Genomic DNA, 15,788 nt, shown 5'->3' on the forward strand with positions numbered 1-15,788 from the left:
AACACGCACCAAGCCACCAACCGATTCCGATCCAACGATCTCGATCGCCCGCTCCGCTTCGCTTCCCGATCGATCAGCCCCGCCGCCGCGCGCGATGGCCGACGAGGCGAAGGCCAAGGGCAACGCCGCGTTCTCCGCCGGCCGCTTCGAGGAGGCGGCGGCGCACTTCACCGACGCCATCGCGCTCGCGCCCGACAACCACGTCCTCTACTCCAACCGATCGGCGGCCTACGCCTCGCTCCACCGCTACCCGGAGGCGCTCGCCGACGCCGAGAGGACCGTCGCGCTCAGGCCCGACTGGGCCAAGGGTTACTCCCGCCTCGGCGCCGCGCGCCTCGGCCTCGGCGACGCCGCGGGCGCCGTGGCGGCCTACGAGAAGGGGCTCGCCCTCGAGCCGTCGAACGGGGCACTCAAGGACGGCCTCGCCCATGCCCGCCAGGCGCGCCGCCCGGCGCCGGCGTCCGGCGCCGACGCCATCGGCAAGGTGTTCCAGGGCCCCGAGCTCTGGAGCAGGATGGCCGCCGACCCCACCACGCGCCCCTACCTCGACCAGCCGGATTTCATGCGGATGCTGCGCGACGTGCAGCGGAATCCCAGCAGCCTCAACAACTACCTCTCCGATCCCCGGATGGTCCAGGTGCTCAGCCTCATGCTTAACCTCAGGCTACCGAACAATGACGCGCCTCCGCGGCCGCCGGCGCAGTCGACTCCGCCGCCTCCGCCGCAGCAGCAGCACCAGCCGGAGACGAAGGCGAGGGAACCTGAACCCGAGCCCGAGCCGATGGAGGTGACAGAGGAGGAGAAGAAGCGGAAGGAAAGGAAGGCCGCAGCGCAGGAGGAGAAAGAAGCGGGCAACGCCGCTTACAAGAAGAAGGATTTTGAGACGGCGATCCAACACTACACAAAAGCCATGGAGCTGGACGATGAGGACGTCTCCTACCTCACCAACCGAGCCGCCGTTTACCTTGAGATGGGAAAGGTGAGTGTTTCTTTTTGTACTGTGCTAATTGTTGTCCTCCATTGATTTCTTTCGAGAAAGTTCAGATTATTGTGTGCTTTGGTGAAGAATTAGTACTTCCCCATGATATCGATTAATGTGATTACTTACCTAGAGGTTTAGTGTGATTATACTTACCTGGTTTAGCATATACCAGCAGTTCTAGATTGCAGTGCTCTAATTTTAGACGACAGCCAATTGAATGTTGTGAGGAAAGGAATATGCGTTTGCTATGCTTGCACTCATCAGCACAGGTCGAGATGCCTTGCCTCGTTTAAGAAAGTGATGCATTGTCTGTTTCAAATAAGAAAGTGATGAATTATAGCCATGTAAATGATTGTGATGCAAGGGGCGGTTCAACTATTGGATCTTTTAGCGTTATATATGTTGTAATGTTATGTCCTAAAAGCTAATATGCCAATATTTTCCCCAATTTGCAGTATGATGAGTGCATCAACGACTGTGATAAGGCTGTTGAGAGGGGAAGGGAACTTCATGCTGATTTCAAGATCATCTCTAGGGCACTGACCAGAAAGGGAACTGCTCTTGCTAAGATTGCTAAGTGCTTCAAAGATTATGATGTTGCCATTGAGACTTACCAAAAGGCTCTGACTGAGCACAGAAACCCAGATACCCTGAAGAAACTGAATGATGCTGAAAGAGCAAAGAAGGAGCTAGAGCAGCAAGAGTACTATGATCCAAAAATAGCTGATGAGGAGCGAGAGAAAGGTATGTTGTGGCAAATCTGTTATTATCACTGTGTTTCTTGTTGCAGGTGGTGATGAGGATGAAACTTTGATTTTGGTCCACTCATGTGCAGGTAATGAATTCTTCAAGCAGCAGAAATACCCAGAAGCAGTGAAGCATTACAGTGAAGCTCTCAGGAGAAACCCCAAGGATCCAAGGGTAAATTCTTTGTTCTTACTCAATTGCTTAAGCACAGCAGCTGTTTAAAGCCTGTACTTCACTGCAATGTTGGTTTGCATGAGTACATCTGACGGAGAACAGATTGGATAATGTGAATTGGTCAAACATCTGGTTTTTTTTCTCCATAGTATTTGAAAATGCTAAGCATGCTTCCTCATTGTTGTTCTATGAATCTATGGTGGGTTTGGTCTCAGTGGTACTAAGCTTAGGTTACATGGACTGTATTTCAGGTATACAGCAACAGGGCCGCCTGTTATACCAAGCTTGGAGCAATGCCTGAAGGTCTCAAAGATGCTGAAAAATGCATTGAACTAGATCCTACATTCTCCAAGGGATACACAAGGAAAGGTGCAATCCAATTTTTCATGAAAGAATATGACAAAGCACTGGAAACCTATCAGGCCGGCCTAAAGCATGACCCGAACAACCAGGAGTTGCTTGATGGTGTTAGGAGGTAAGCAATGCTTAGCGAAGGAGATCGAGCACTGTCGCCTTTCCACTGTGCAGCGTCCTTACTTAACTGTGCCCGTCTTTTTTCAGATGTGTCCAGCAGATCAACAAGGCTAGCAGAGGGGAACTGAGCCAGGAGGAATTGCAAGAAAGACAGGTAAGGCTCTCCTTCCAGTAATCCAGTTCCAACCGCAGTGGTGCCCTAGGTGCATCAACTGGGGCCCTGTTTAGATCTCTGACAAAATTTAACACCCTGTCACATCGAATGTTTGAATACATGTATAGAGTATTAAATATAGACGAAAAAATTAACTAATTACACAGATTGCGTGTGAATTGCGAAATGAATCTTTTAAACCTAATTGCGTTATGATTTGACAATGTGGTGCTAGCGTAAACATTTGCTAATAACGGATTAATTAGGCTTTTATAGGCGGATTCTGTAATTTGTTTTGTTATTAGACTATATTTAATACTTTAAATGTGTGTCCGTATATCTGATGTGACATACCAAAACTTTACCCCTCTGGACCTAAACACAACTTGGTTTGGTAAGATAAGAGCAGTGATGTTAACTTAGTGTCCGCTTCTATTTTGCAGAACAAGGCTATGCAGGACCCAGAAATCCAGAACATTCTGAAGGATCCTATCATGCAGCAGGTAAACATAATTAGATGACCTGTTGAATTGAAGTGTTGGTAGGTGATGGATTATTCTGGTAGCCTAGTGACCATCGTAATGCTGTTCTGCAGGTGTTGACCGACTTCCAGGAGAATCCGAAGGCTGCTCAGGCGCATCTCAAGAACCCCGGAGTGATGCAGAAGATCCAGAAGCTAGTAAGTGCAGGGATAGTCCAAATGAAGTAGACATGCTGAAAGGGCCAGGGATAGAGTAATCTGATCGGTGTGCCTGGAAACTTCTGAATGCAAAATTCGTCGTCGAATTTTTGTACAGTACAATCGTGTTTATGCAAATTCCGATTGGTCATGGCTGAGCCGAATTTCCATACTGCTGATCTTTTACTTTTGACATGACCTTTTAACCGATTTTAACCATTCATCTTATTGATATATACATATTTATTTTAAATTTTTTAATAAGATGAATAGGCAAATGTTATAAAAAGTTAATGGTGTCCTATGCAGAAAAACGATGGTGTCCTATGCAGAAAAATGCCTAATCAGTCACTAGAAAAATGCCTAATCAGTCACCACGACCTAAAAGTCGCGATCAGAAAATAAAAAATGCCTAATCAGTCACCACGACCTAAAAGTCGCGATCAGAAAATAATTTGTGTAAAACTTTCATATACGTCTTCAGTGTTGAACAAAACTTTCATATACGTCTTCAGTGTTGACCATATGTTTATTTGTAAGTGTGTTTTTTAGAGAAGGGTATTTTTACCCGGTCCCTACATCCAACCGGATATACATGATTTTAAATAACCCAGTCTGAAATGGAGATTTGAACTCAGGATCTTCGTATGGAGATTTGAACTTAGGACCTTGGGGTGCTACTCAGGTCACTACAACCACTAACCTACATGCCCTTTCACATGTTTATTGTAACCGTAATGGTTTATTAGCGATTAGAAAATAATTTGTCTAAAACTTTTGTATATGTGTTTTTAAGTCAATGTTGGAAAAAAAAACTACGTTAAAATATCTTAAAATTAACTTTAAAACTAAAATTGTAAAATTTAATTTGGCTTTGGTTTGATTTTTTGGAGCAACCAATGGAGTTCTACACGCACTCTCTTGGCTTAGTTTAGGAGGTGTTCTTCTCAGCCTATATAGGTTTAAGAATTTTACGTATCGCTGCTCTCTAACTAGTTACATTTCTCTAAAAGCAGCTTTATATGCCATTGCTTAGATAACTTATAATATGTTATAATATATGCTCCCTCCGTTCATGTTGTAAGTTGTTTGAATTTTTTTTCTTAGTTAAATTTTTTAAGTTTGATTAAGTTTATAGAAAAATATACTGATATTTTCAATACAAAACAAATATAATATCAAAATACATTTTATGCTAAATTTAATGAAACTAATTTGGTGTTGTATATGTTTGCTAAATTTTTTTCTATAAACTTGGTCAAATCTAAAGAATTTTGATTAAGAAAAATGTCAAACAACTTATAATATGAAACAAAGAAAATATAAATAACTGCACACAATCCATCCACACCATTGTAACAAGCAGAACGAAACGCAGAAGGGCAGAAATAAGAGGACGTCTCAGCTAGAGCAAGGAAACAAAAATTTTATAGGTACCGCTTTCTCTTCTGAAAACCTTAACAAGGCAGTCTTCAAAAAGAAGAAAAGAACTTGACAAGGCCATTATCAGGTCCAAAACAATGGCAAACAATATCTCCCCGAGGGGCTTGACGCTACAAAGCTACATACACTTGGATGTCCTATTATCCACCTGCTCCGGTGTCGCCGTTTAGTATATCTACCAAAATCTGGAAAAAAAATTAAGCAGTACTAGCTTCCTCCTGTTTCGCCGCAGAGAGCTCGTTCTGGATGTGCTGTGGGACGACGTCGAACTTGGCGAGCTGCATCGTGTAAGACGCGCGCCCCTTGGTCATTCCTCTCAGCGTGCTGACGTACTGGAACATCTCCGCAAGTGGCACGAAAGCATCGACAACCTGCATCAAATAATAATATACCACTGTAAGTCTCAGGCCACATTTCAACTGTATGGCTAATAAAGGGAAAGGATATATTTTGTGCTACCTTCAGGCCACCAGGTTTATCCCCGAAGCTATTGACCTGTCCTCTTCTGGAGTTCAAATCACCAATAACATCACCCAAATGCTCCTCAGGGGTTATCACCTCAACTTTCATTATAGGTTCCAGGAGTCTTGGACCAGCCTTCCTCAATCCTTCACGGAATGCACCTCTGGCTGCAATTTGGAATGCCAGGACACTTGAATCAACATCATGGTATGAGCCATCAACCAGCACCGCTCGGAGGTCCACAACAGGGTAACCAGCAAGGACACCATTGGGCAAGCTTTCCTCAATTCCCTTCATCACGCCTGGTACATATTCTTTTGGAACTGCCCCTCCCTTTATTTCACTCTTGAATTCATACCCACTTCCAGCCTCCAAAGGCTCGAATCGCACAATAATGTCCGCAAATTGCCCAGATCCACCAGACTGTTTCTTGTGAACGTATTGTACTTCTGAAATCTTGGAAATACTTTCACGGTAGTTGACTTGCGGAGCTCCAACATTTGCTTCAACCTGTGCAGTTGCATATTTAAGAGCTCAAGTTAAAACTCTTGGGTGCAATTATGAATACAAAAAACTAGTGGAATGCTTCTATTCCTAGGACTTTAATAAGATTATTTGGTGAGATAAGTGGCATAATTGAAGAACCGAGCTATTAAGTCATAGAACATAAATAAATAAGCTAACCAAAAGAACATTTTACTATCTTATCAGGTAGTTTCTCTTAGCTTAGCTGAGGAAAAGGGAAAATCTAAGCACATAGGAAATGGTGTGGTTTATAAGCACAATAACAACCGTTCAATATGATTTGCGCATGAATGTAGAGTAATTACGTGGGGGAGTGGGGCATGTACAGAAACAATAAAGCTAATCAGAATACTTACCCTGAATTCTCTCTTTAATCTGTCAACAATGATGTCAAGGTGCAATTCTCCCATTCCTTCAATAACAGTCTGGTTGGTCTCCTCATCTCTAGAGAAGTGGAATGATGGGTCTTCTTGAGCAAGCTTGATTAGTCCGGTTGCCATTTTGTCAGCATCAGCTTTGGTCTTTGGTTCAATAGCAACTTTAATGACAGGATCAGGAAATTCCATGCGTTCAAGCACAACAGGCTTATCTGGGTCACTAAGAGTTTCACCAGTAATTGTATCTTTGAGACCAGCAAGAGCTACTATGTCACCTGCCACAGCAACTGTTATATCTTCCTTACTGTTCGCATGCATCTCTAGAAGCCTTCCGATTCTTTCCTTCTTATCTTTGTTTGCATTGAGAACATATGAACCAGCAACCAGCTTCCCAGAGTATATGCGAACAAATGTCAATGATCCCACAAATGGGTCAGTCATGATCTTGAAAGCTAACCCAGAAAATGGCTCATCATCACTAGGCTTTCTTTCAAGGATCAGTTCAGGGTCCTCTGGATCAGTGCCCTTCATTGGTGGTAGGTCAAGTGGTGATGGCAAGTAATCAACAACAGCATCAAGCAGTGGTTGGACACCCTTGTTTTTAAAGGCCGAACCACATAGAACAGGAACAAAGCTGGCAGATATTGTTCCCTTTCGGATCAATCTCTTGACAGTTTCCTCGTCTATTTCGCCACCTTCTAGATAAGTCTCCATAACATCATCATCCAACTCTACAATAGTTTCCATCATCTGAGCTTTGTAGTCATCAGCCATCTCTTGGAGATCAGCAGGTATATCCTGATAAGAAAATTTTGCACCAAGTTCCTCTCCTGTCCATACAATAGCCTTCATCTTGACTAGATCGATAACTCCTTGGAAATTGTCCTCTGAACCAATGGGCAACTGTATTACCAAAGGCTTCGCACCTAAATTTGCGATTATCATGTCTCTAGTTCTAAAGAAGTTAGCACCAAGGCGGTCCATTTTGTTTACAAAACATATTCTCGGAACCCCATATTTATCAGCTTGGCGCCACACGGTTTCAGATTGTGGTTCTACCCCAGCAACACTGTCAAATAGACATATAGCTCCATCCAACACCCTGAGAGCACGCTCAACCTCAAGAGTGAAGTCGACATGCCCAGGAGTATCGATGATGTTGATTCTATGTTTGTTCCAGAAAGCAGTAGTTGCTGCAGACGTAATGGTTATTCCTCTCTCTTGTTCTTGCTCCATCCAGTCCATCGTAGCTGTTCCCTCGTGGACCTCACCAATTTTGTAGTTCCTTCCTGTGTAGTACAAAACACGTTCTGTAGTTGTTGTCTTTCCTGCATCTATATGTGCCATGATACCAATATTGCGGTAATCCGTCAAAGGCACTTGCCGATCTGTATACAAAAGTAAAATATGTCAATATTAATGTAATCGATAGGTTGAAGAAAGCAATGTAATTTATTTTGGTTGAAAACTGTGAATCTACAAAATGAAAAGTGAAAAGGAATCCAAGAGACTTGGCTTCCAGATCTTATGTAATTAACTTAATGACAAACTTTACTGCAAAATAGAAACTCACTTCTGCACAATATTCATTAGGAGATGCGTAAAAGACATCAATTAAAAGAAAGTAAAGCATTTATTCAATATGTTGCATCGACAAGATAAGTTACATGCATACAAGTCTATTGTGTAAGAGCAAAATGCCATCGACCATATTCTTTTTGCTAACTACACAAACATGGAGAGGACATTCATTTAATTACATAGCTATGTGTATATTCTATTTTAGATGTTTATGGAGCCATATCCTCGCATCTCTCTATTCCTTGCTTCTCAGTTTGTTCTATTGGGAAGATATTCTAGTACTACAACAACCATTTACAGAAATCAATGCCATGAGTAGTTATGAGCTCCAGAAGAGCTTCTAAACCAATTATAAACCAATTACTCTTTAGTTAGAAGCAACTTCATCAATGGTTTATCTAACAAAGCAGCAGCCCATCAACAATCCTAAGCACGGTCGCCAGCATGCTGCCTCAACCTTCTCTTTTGCAAAACTAGTAGTAGCAAAAGATCAACTAATACACTATCCAATAGAACACTCCTAAATTCTATAATACTGCGTGATAATCATCTTCAACTCTGAGAAAGAACGAAAGATAATCCTTTTGGCCCATTTCATCGAACACCGTCAGTGCACACTTTACACTGCAGACCATCATCCCCACGTCCAGGGTCAAAAAAAAAAAGAATTGGAACAAACACAGCAAGTAACGCCAGACTGTGGCTCGCTCACCATTGCCGGCCATGGCGACGACCGATAGGCGCGGCCTGCGCGGGCGCGGGCGCGGGCGGACGCCAGCCGCCACCGCCGCGGCGTAGCGGGAGCGGGACGAGGCGGGTGACGGCGCGGGGAAGGGGCGGTGGCCGAGGAGGAGGCGCGAGGCGGACGCGGCGGAGACGGCCGGCCGGCGCGCGGGCCCGGCGGCCCGCAGCACTGGCGCCTCGGTTGCTGCCATGGCTGTCGGCGGGCGGAGGTGGCCGGCTTTTCTCGTCCTTTGCCTCTGCCGCGAGCGCTAGCTCTAGCTCTCCCTCCCTTCGCCTTTTGCTTTAGCCTGCCGCCTGCGCGCGCCGCGGGAGCGTGCGGATGTCGTGGAGGGCTTTATGCGCGCGAGCTGCTGCTGCTGCTGCTGCTGCGGATGGTGGCGATGATGGTGAGGAGGATAATGTCAGCCGCGGGGCTGCGAGGATCGTTTCCCGTCTCACGTTTTGGATTGGCGCCTCATTTCCGGAGACTGCCCGCCTAACTACTCCTTTTTCCCTTTTCTTTTTTTTTCTTTCCAGAATTTCCAGTCCTACCTGGCTACCTGTTCGAATGATTATGCGAAATAACATTATTCCAGTGAAGACACTGTATGATATTTCCAATAGCCAAGCCAGACTGTGAAATAAAAAAAAAAATTTCTCTTGTCCTCAATTTAGTACTGTATGTTGTAATTTCGAGGTTATGACTGCACTAAAATGCTATGTCATCCTAGAACGTCTTTATATCCAAGAAAAAACATGAAACTATGAGAATACAACTCGATTGTAAACTGACATGTTGTACTGCAATTCACGCACAGGTAATCAGCAGCGATGGAGCAGTAAGTAAAACAGAGCAGCATAAAAAAGTGCAGGCAAAGCAGACACGTCTCTGCATTTTCGACCACGAGCCCCATGGGCCATGGCCCATGTACACAGGTTTGGACGCTTCGGATGTCACCACACAGAGCATCTCACGGCTCCACCCGTCCAACGTGTCCGCGCCCCGCGCGCAGTGAGCCAGTGACCCACTCGCGCCCACTGCCAGTTTCTCGGTCTTTTTCACCCAATTTCGCGTGTTTTCGCTTGGCAAAATAGTACTACTATAGTTGCCACTTTTTTTACGGCGTACGCGTGCCACCGGATGCATTCGTCCGACATTTTGATGGCCTGCTATCAGGCCACGTAGTTGGCAGCTCTACCTGAAGCGAGAGAAATTAAGCCTGGTAGATACCGGAGATGCCACGTATCTCAGTTCGATGGGAACTTTTAACGGGTGACGCTCACGGCAAGAATATACAGATTATACCGGTTGACATACCGTCCGGTTGACAACGTGGGACATCTGCATGCTGAGGCTGCAGCACCACAAGATCCATGTTTCAGAATCTCTCGTGATGGTTACAATTTTCCCTTTTGATTTTGGCAACTGAATTCGCAGCAGCAAACCGGTTTATATATCGCTCTCTTATGATTATTTTTAGACGTGAAATAGTCTACCATGAACGATGCTTAAAAGTCGGAATAAGTTCACTTTAGATCCATTCATTTGTCTCGGTGGTTTGGATGGCAGTTTCGACGGACGTGGCACCTGCGTGACTAGTTTGACTTAATCCTCGTCCTACGTGACGGTGACGTGGCATTCAAAACAAAATAGCGGGACCCACATGTCAGTGGGTCTCACCCTCCTCTTCTCCATGGACGACGGCGCCTTCTTCTCCCCTCTCCTCTTATCACCGTGGGTTGAAAGGGAGGAGATGGAGAACTTGCTCCTTTGGTCATAATCAATGGAACTCGCCATGGGCGTCGTAGTCGCCGCTTCCCGGATCGACGAGACGACGCCACGTGTTCTGCCGCTAGCCTCCACCCTTCCTTGACCCTTCCCTCCGTCCAATCCCTCTCCCTTGTCCCCAACCTCTTCGCCTGTCTCCCCCCTCCACCACTCCCTCCTCGTCGATGTCGATGTCACCGTCGCTGCCCCTAACTCGCAGCCACCGCCGTCTTGATCTGGTCCGCCCACCGAGACTGCTTGAGAACGAGCAGGTGAGGGAAGTGGAGGTCGAGGATGACGCCAGGGGGGAGGGAAAGAGTGCGGGGAGGCTAGCTAAGGATAGCGCGGTCAGCGAGGCTGAAGCGGACGATGATTGTCTCCCCCTCAACCACCACTCCCTCCTCGCCGATGTTACCGCTACAGACCCCAACTCACCACCACTGTTGCCTTTGATCTGGTCAGCCCACCGAGATTGCTCGAGAGCGGGCGGGGGAAGGAAGTGGAGGTCGAGGACGACACGAGGGGTGCAGGGAGGTTGAATGGGGATGGCACGTTCGGCGAGGTCAAGGCGGACGACGACCAGCAGATTTTGTGCCCTCCTCATCGATGCCACCACCGCCTCCACGTCGCCAGGTGATCCCTCGTCCTGCCGCTCCTCCCCTCGTGGTGGGGGTGGGGCAGGATGCCACCGCCGCTATCCTCTACTTGTCGGGGATGACGGGCGTTGCCCATGTTCGGCGCCGCCGTCCATGGAGATTGAGAGGAGGATGTGACCCAATGACATGTGGGCCCCACATTTTTTATAAAAATGAAATTTATATTTTGCTTCCAATGCCACATCACCGCCATGTAAGACAAAGACCAAGTCAAACCAGCTATGTATGTGTCACGTTAACTGAAATCGTCGTCCAAACCACCTTGGGATCTTATTTGCACTGATTTTGCTAGTTGAGGGACGCGTCATATTTGGTTTTACGATCCAGGGATGAATTTCAGACTAGACGACAAATTAAGGGATCCAAAGTGAACTTATTCCTCAGAAGTCAGATGTGGTGTCACTCGTCGGATTGGAAAAATGGGCTTCTCAGCCCATTTCGATGTTTTGGGGGCTTTTGTCCCGGGAGTAGAGTTACAGCATTTTGGGCCGTCCGTGCCAACAGCAAGCGTGTGCTGGGGTAGAGATGGACCTGACCTGCCAGAGACTAAGCACACCTGGCCCAGCTTACTTCTGAAAGAAACACCCGGGGTCCAGCTTACGTAATTAGTGTTTAAAACCCTTCTCAAAAAAAAAACGTAAGTAGTGTTTAAAAAGGAAAAGAAAATAAAGCGGGAGCCAACATCCAAGTACGTGGATCTCTGGCCCATCCAAGGCCAAATCGGGATTAAATTACCTTTCCGGAGAAACACGCACGAGATACTCATTATCTCTGCATCAACAAGGAGGGAGCATCAAAAAATAAACTATGCTCACATCACATGTACATGGAGCCCAGCCCGTGCTGCCATTTGCATTTGAATATGGCGGGAGAGGGAACGAGGCGCGTCAGGTCAGGCACGGCGCCCACCGTATCGTCTCCGTCCTAGGCCGGGGTGAGTCGCCTGGTTTTGACGTCGTCGAGTTGATTTTGTTAATGGCATAATGCAGGGGAGGCCTTCCCAAGTGGGTAATCACTAATCAAGTCGCACCCATTAGACTAATGGCGACACGCACTCATACACACAATATATATTTTTTTGCTGTCTCCTCGTACGTTTGACAATTGTACATACGGAGTAGATAATTTTGCCTTTTGCTAGGAGAGAGGGGTAGCCAGCTAGGAGTAGCTAGCTACTACGTACCACCCCCCAGAAATCGTCAGCTATGATGTAATCGACACCCTGAGCTTTCACTTTCCTGGACTTAGCTTGCACGGTAAAGAGAAGAAGAGAAAGGGCTAACGTTCCCCTTGTTTGCTAATTGGGGATTTGTTGGTCGGGTCAAAGCTAGTCCGTCGCCTTTGCCATGCTTCCACTTATAGAGAGTCCTCTTGTACTGCTACCACGTAGTACCGTGTGTGTAGTACAGGTTGTACTGTTCGATCAGCACGCACAATGCGTGCCATTAAATCTAATGAAGCTAATCGCTCCGAAAATACATGAGGAACTTGATCCAACGCGATGGTTACCTCGTTCTCTTTGAAACGCAATAACTTCAGTTTTTTTTATAAATATTTTTTACAAGAACCTAGCTATATATATTTGTTTTGTTTTTTCAGAAGAACTGGCCGGAAAAATTCCTGCCTTTCAAATACTTGCTCCTTGTGCAGATTAATGGCATATATATGCTGCTAGCTTTTATCTTACGTAATGGGTAATCGGATGAGATGACTCATCAAGCAAACCAACTAACCAAGGAAGTGGCATGCATAGAGGGAGGCGAAGCTGAAGAATTTTAACGACATTTCAGAACATATCGGTAACATATGATTTATATATACCCTGTACCGGGACATCGATCTGCTAAAAAACCGAATACCACAATGGCAAAAATGCCCAGAAAAGAAGCTGACGATCTAGCTAGCTGCTAGGTAAATACATAGAAATCCATCAAAATACGCATCTGAATATCTGATGTCATGGGTCACTACTATTTCTGCTGGGACGACAGTATATCCTGCATGTACTTGTCCGTCCGGTCGAGCTCCTCGAGCATGGCAGCCACCTTCCGGTCGGTCTCCGTCACCGTCTCGCTGAGGTGCTCGCTGAGGAGCCTCGCGTAGCCCATCTCCTCCTTCACCTTCATCCACTCCTTCCTCACCTTGGTCAGGTTCTTCTCCAGGTTGCGCTGGTCCTTGTTCTGGCTCCTGCAGCCGTGCGACCGACTGCCGCCGCTGCTCGACGCCCCGTGGCCGGCGTCGTAGAATCCGAACGGCGACGACGACGCCGGCTGCGAGAAGTTCAGCATCCCGTTGCGCGTCCACCGTTGCATGATGCCTGTTATTCTTTGTCTGAATACCTCAGTTAATTAGCGGTCGACGATTTGAGTTTCAGTTAATTGCTACACACTGCTCCTTTTACGCCGCAAACTGCATTACAGTAGCACCAGGTGTTAGAAAATTTCTGCTATTTCATGCATTAGACATTAGTAAAGCTGTAAAGGGCATAACTTTTATAACAGACAAGGAAATGCACATGAGTAAGATGCATTATTGGTTCCATTTCAGCTTATACTGATGATTAGCGCATTCTGATTTCATATACCGATGGTTGAAATACTGATCATATCTGAAAGATCGGCATTAAATTCTTCAGTTTTGGAAATTCAACCGCAAGATAAATATTAACTCTATGGAATTGTGTTTTCGCCGGGCTGACTGAAGATTGCCGGCCGAGATTTTGTTAGATTGGGAAAGAAACAAAGGTTACAGAGAGAACTTCATGAAATTGTGGCAACATTGTCAGATGATCAACAACATGCCGTATAGTGCCGGAAAATCTTCTGCAGATCAAAGCTTCCTAGCTCCTTATTAGTTAGAGAACAGGTCAAGGACTTGTATTGAAACAGGAGCAGAATGACATTCATGAGTATTCTCCATTTTCTAGAAGCAGAAAAATGACACTAGCAAAAGGAAAACCAAATAAAAATGAAGAGCTCAGAAGAGAAGAAGCCACCTATATAGAGCTTACCTGATAAACCCTGCAAGATATGCAACTCTGCTGCTCTCTTCACTTCCTGAGAAAGACCTGCGTCTATGGTAATGGTATGGGCAGAACATATCTAGGGGCTCATAGCTATTTATAATCATGGCACAATCTAGGTAAACTCTCACCTAATCCTTTGTCACCTCTTTGTCATTTGGCTATGGAAAGACCACAAATTTTCCAAGTCAAGGATGGACTAATTAGTGCAAATGGGTGCTAAAAGGAGGATGGCCAAGTTAGATGTATCCAGCTCATGTGATGGACATATTAGCATTATATTAATCCCGAGCGCGTGGCTGACACGGGAAGGCTTGAATGGTTCGATGCATAGCTAGAATCTTAGCCTCTAAATTACTGGCGAGGCACGTGGCAACCACAAGAATATTTGTTGTAAAAGAGCATTGCATCGTGTAGTACTAGGTGTGTGAGCACAAGGAAGACAGAGGGAATCAAATAGCCTGAACTGAAAACTCATCTAGGAGTATCTCTCTTTTTCTTTGTGTTACAGTTGGAGAGATTATTCCACTTGAACTTACCCTTTTGTTTTTATGTAATGGATATTAATGAACTTACAAGCGCCATTGTCATGGATAATAATATTATGTACTCTCAGAAATAAAATATGGTTTATGATATTACAGGCCCATTAATTCCCCCGCAAGAAGCACAAAAGATTGCAAAGATATCCAAGTGGTTGTTGTTTTCTGGTTTTTACTTATGCATATGGGTGTTGTTTAGGGGGTATTAGATGGTACAATACATCCAGTATTCTTTGGATAAAGCTAAGAGTAATATACAGTTAGCGCTCCAATTCTTATTACATTCTTAATTTAGCAATTCTGCATATTGACAACAATCCCTTATCTGATTCCTATGGCTTCTGGATAACAACTGTAAATGAACATATACTTTTGTGATCTAAAGGGGCCGGCCTTGGTACTCTCTTTATCCTCATTTTATTTGATTGGCAGAGCTCCTGCCGTTTCTTTAAAAAAAAAAAACCATACGGATTCTGTAATATCAAGACATACAATATCCTGATATCCAAGCCAGAACAGTGATTAGTGACAATGCTTTTGCACATCCATGTCTATGAATAGGGAAAAAGATCAGCTTGATCTGTAGCAAGCCTCGTATCCAATTGGCGAAATATCCACACCAGCAGGCAGCAGAACACAGTTTTGCATACGTACATAACCCCAACTCTCTTTCAGTTATGTTTGTCCAACTCTTTCTTCATATGCCCAGTTTAGTCCATTTTATTGGGGTAGACCAGAAGTCCACCCGGAGAATTGCACCGTATGGCTATTCCAGCACGCACTGACCAGTTCAGACTTCAGAGCGTCCAACCGAAAGTTCAACAGCTTGCTCTTACCTTTCTGACAAAATAAATAACTCTTGCACACGGTGGAATCGTGGATGGTTGAATGAGCTAGCCACAAAGTCTGTAAGGCCACATTCTTTTTCCAGAAAATCACTAATTCCACATTTTGCAACACCCACTTAGTAAGGATTTTGTTTAAAGAAATACAATACAAACGCAGTCGCTTACAACGATCACACCCTTATCCCTATGAATGCGCACACACACGTACAACCTACCTCTATAAGCATATCCGAAAAGTGGATTACTATATCTTAAAATTGACAAAATTACCACGGACATCTCGCTGTTAATGGGTATATCGCCTATCACTGAAAGAATAATTAGCCGTAAATACAAACACCTGTGTCAAGTTTAGGACTTGAACTTGGGTGGGTAATGGGTTCCATCATAAGGAACAAAACAAGTTGAGTTACATTCACTTCACCACTTATTAATCGGAAAACTATTTTAACAGCTCGAGTGGATGTCCACCCGTTTATTGCATGTCATCTAAATGGTTATGAAAAAAATTGAAAAAATATGAATAAGATAGATCAATATGTAGTATATCAATCCACAAACATGCAAGTTAAAATTCAACTTCTACAAGTTAAAATTCAACTTCTACAGATTGTAACAAAAATAACAAACA

The 15,788-nt window shown here is 44.9% G+C and overlaps 3 protein-coding genes across 3 annotated transcripts; 1 reads left to right on the forward strand and 2 right to left on the reverse strand.

Annotated features, from left to right (window-relative positions):
* Window positions 1–3,437, forward strand: LOC127770585 (hsp70-Hsp90 organizing protein-like). Its single transcript, XM_052296360.1, has 7 exons — window positions 1–979; window positions 1,438–1,726; window positions 1,818–1,903; window positions 2,155–2,378; window positions 2,465–2,531; window positions 2,975–3,034; window positions 3,127–3,437. The coding sequence occupies exons 1-7, from the start codon at window positions 95–97 to the stop codon at window positions 3,238–3,240; spliced, it is 1,725 nt and encodes a 574-aa protein (XP_052152320.1). The 5' UTR covers window positions 1–94; the 3' UTR covers window positions 3,241–3,437.
* A 1,179-nt stretch (window positions 3,438–4,616) lies between these two features.
* LOC127770584 (elongation factor G-1, chloroplastic) lies at window positions 4,617–8,752 on the reverse strand. The gene is made up of 4 exons (XM_052296359.1): window positions 8,311–8,752; window positions 5,997–7,405; window positions 5,113–5,625; window positions 4,617–5,024 (listed from the first exon to the last, which is right to left on the reverse strand). Exons 1-4 carry the CDS (start codon window positions 8,531–8,533, stop codon window positions 4,851–4,853), a joined length of 2,319 nt encoding a protein of 772 aa, XP_052152319.1. The 5' UTR covers window positions 8,534–8,752; the 3' UTR covers window positions 4,617–4,850.
* A 3,826-nt stretch (window positions 8,753–12,578) lies between these two features.
* Window positions 12,579–13,799, reverse strand: LOC127772297 (uncharacterized). Its single transcript, XM_052298325.1, has 2 exons — window positions 13,756–13,799; window positions 12,579–13,154 (listed from the first exon to the last, which is right to left on the reverse strand). The coding sequence occupies exon 2, from the start codon at window positions 13,055–13,057 to the stop codon at window positions 12,716–12,718; it is 342 nt and encodes a 113-aa protein (XP_052154285.1). The 5' UTR covers window positions 13,058–13,154; window positions 13,756–13,799; the 3' UTR covers window positions 12,579–12,715.
* Between the last annotated feature and the right edge of the window lie 1,989 nt (window positions 13,800–15,788).

This window comes from Oryza glaberrima, chromosome 4 (genome assembly GCF_000147395.1).
Source record: "Oryza glaberrima chromosome 4, OglaRS2, whole genome shotgun sequence".
NCBI lineage: Eukaryota > Viridiplantae > Streptophyta > Magnoliopsida > Poales > Poaceae > Oryza > Oryza glaberrima.

Bases quoted from the DNA above. Each gene is read 5' to 3' on its own strand.
- LOC127770585 (XM_052296360.1), top strand. From the start codon at position 95: ATGGCCGACGAGGCGAAGGCCAAGGGCAACGCCGCGTTCTCCGCCGGC. The intron at 1,727-1,817 runs GTATGTTGTGGC...ACTCATGTGCAG, and splicing joins TGATGAGGAGCGAGAGAAAG to GTAATGAATTCTTCAAGCAG. The intron at 1,904-2,154 runs GTAAATTCTTTG...ACTGTATTTCAG, and splicing joins GAAACCCCAAGGATCCAAGG to GTATACAGCAACAGGGCCGC.
- LOC127770584 (XM_052296359.1), bottom strand. From the start codon at position 8,533: ATGGCAGCAACCGAGGCGCCAGTGCTGCGGGCCGCCGGGCCCGCGCGC. The intron at 7,406-8,310 runs GTGAGCGAGCCA...TTTTGTATACAG, and splicing joins CGTCGCCATGGCCGGCAATG to ATCGGCAAGTGCCTTTGACG. The intron at 5,626-5,996 runs GTAAGTATTCTG...GCAACTGCACAG, and splicing joins GATTAAAGAGAGAATTCAGG to GTTGAAGCAAATGTTGGAGC.
- LOC127772297 (XM_052298325.1), bottom strand. From the start codon at position 13,057: ATGCAACGGTGGACGCGCAACGGGATGCTGAACTTCTCGCAGCCGGCG.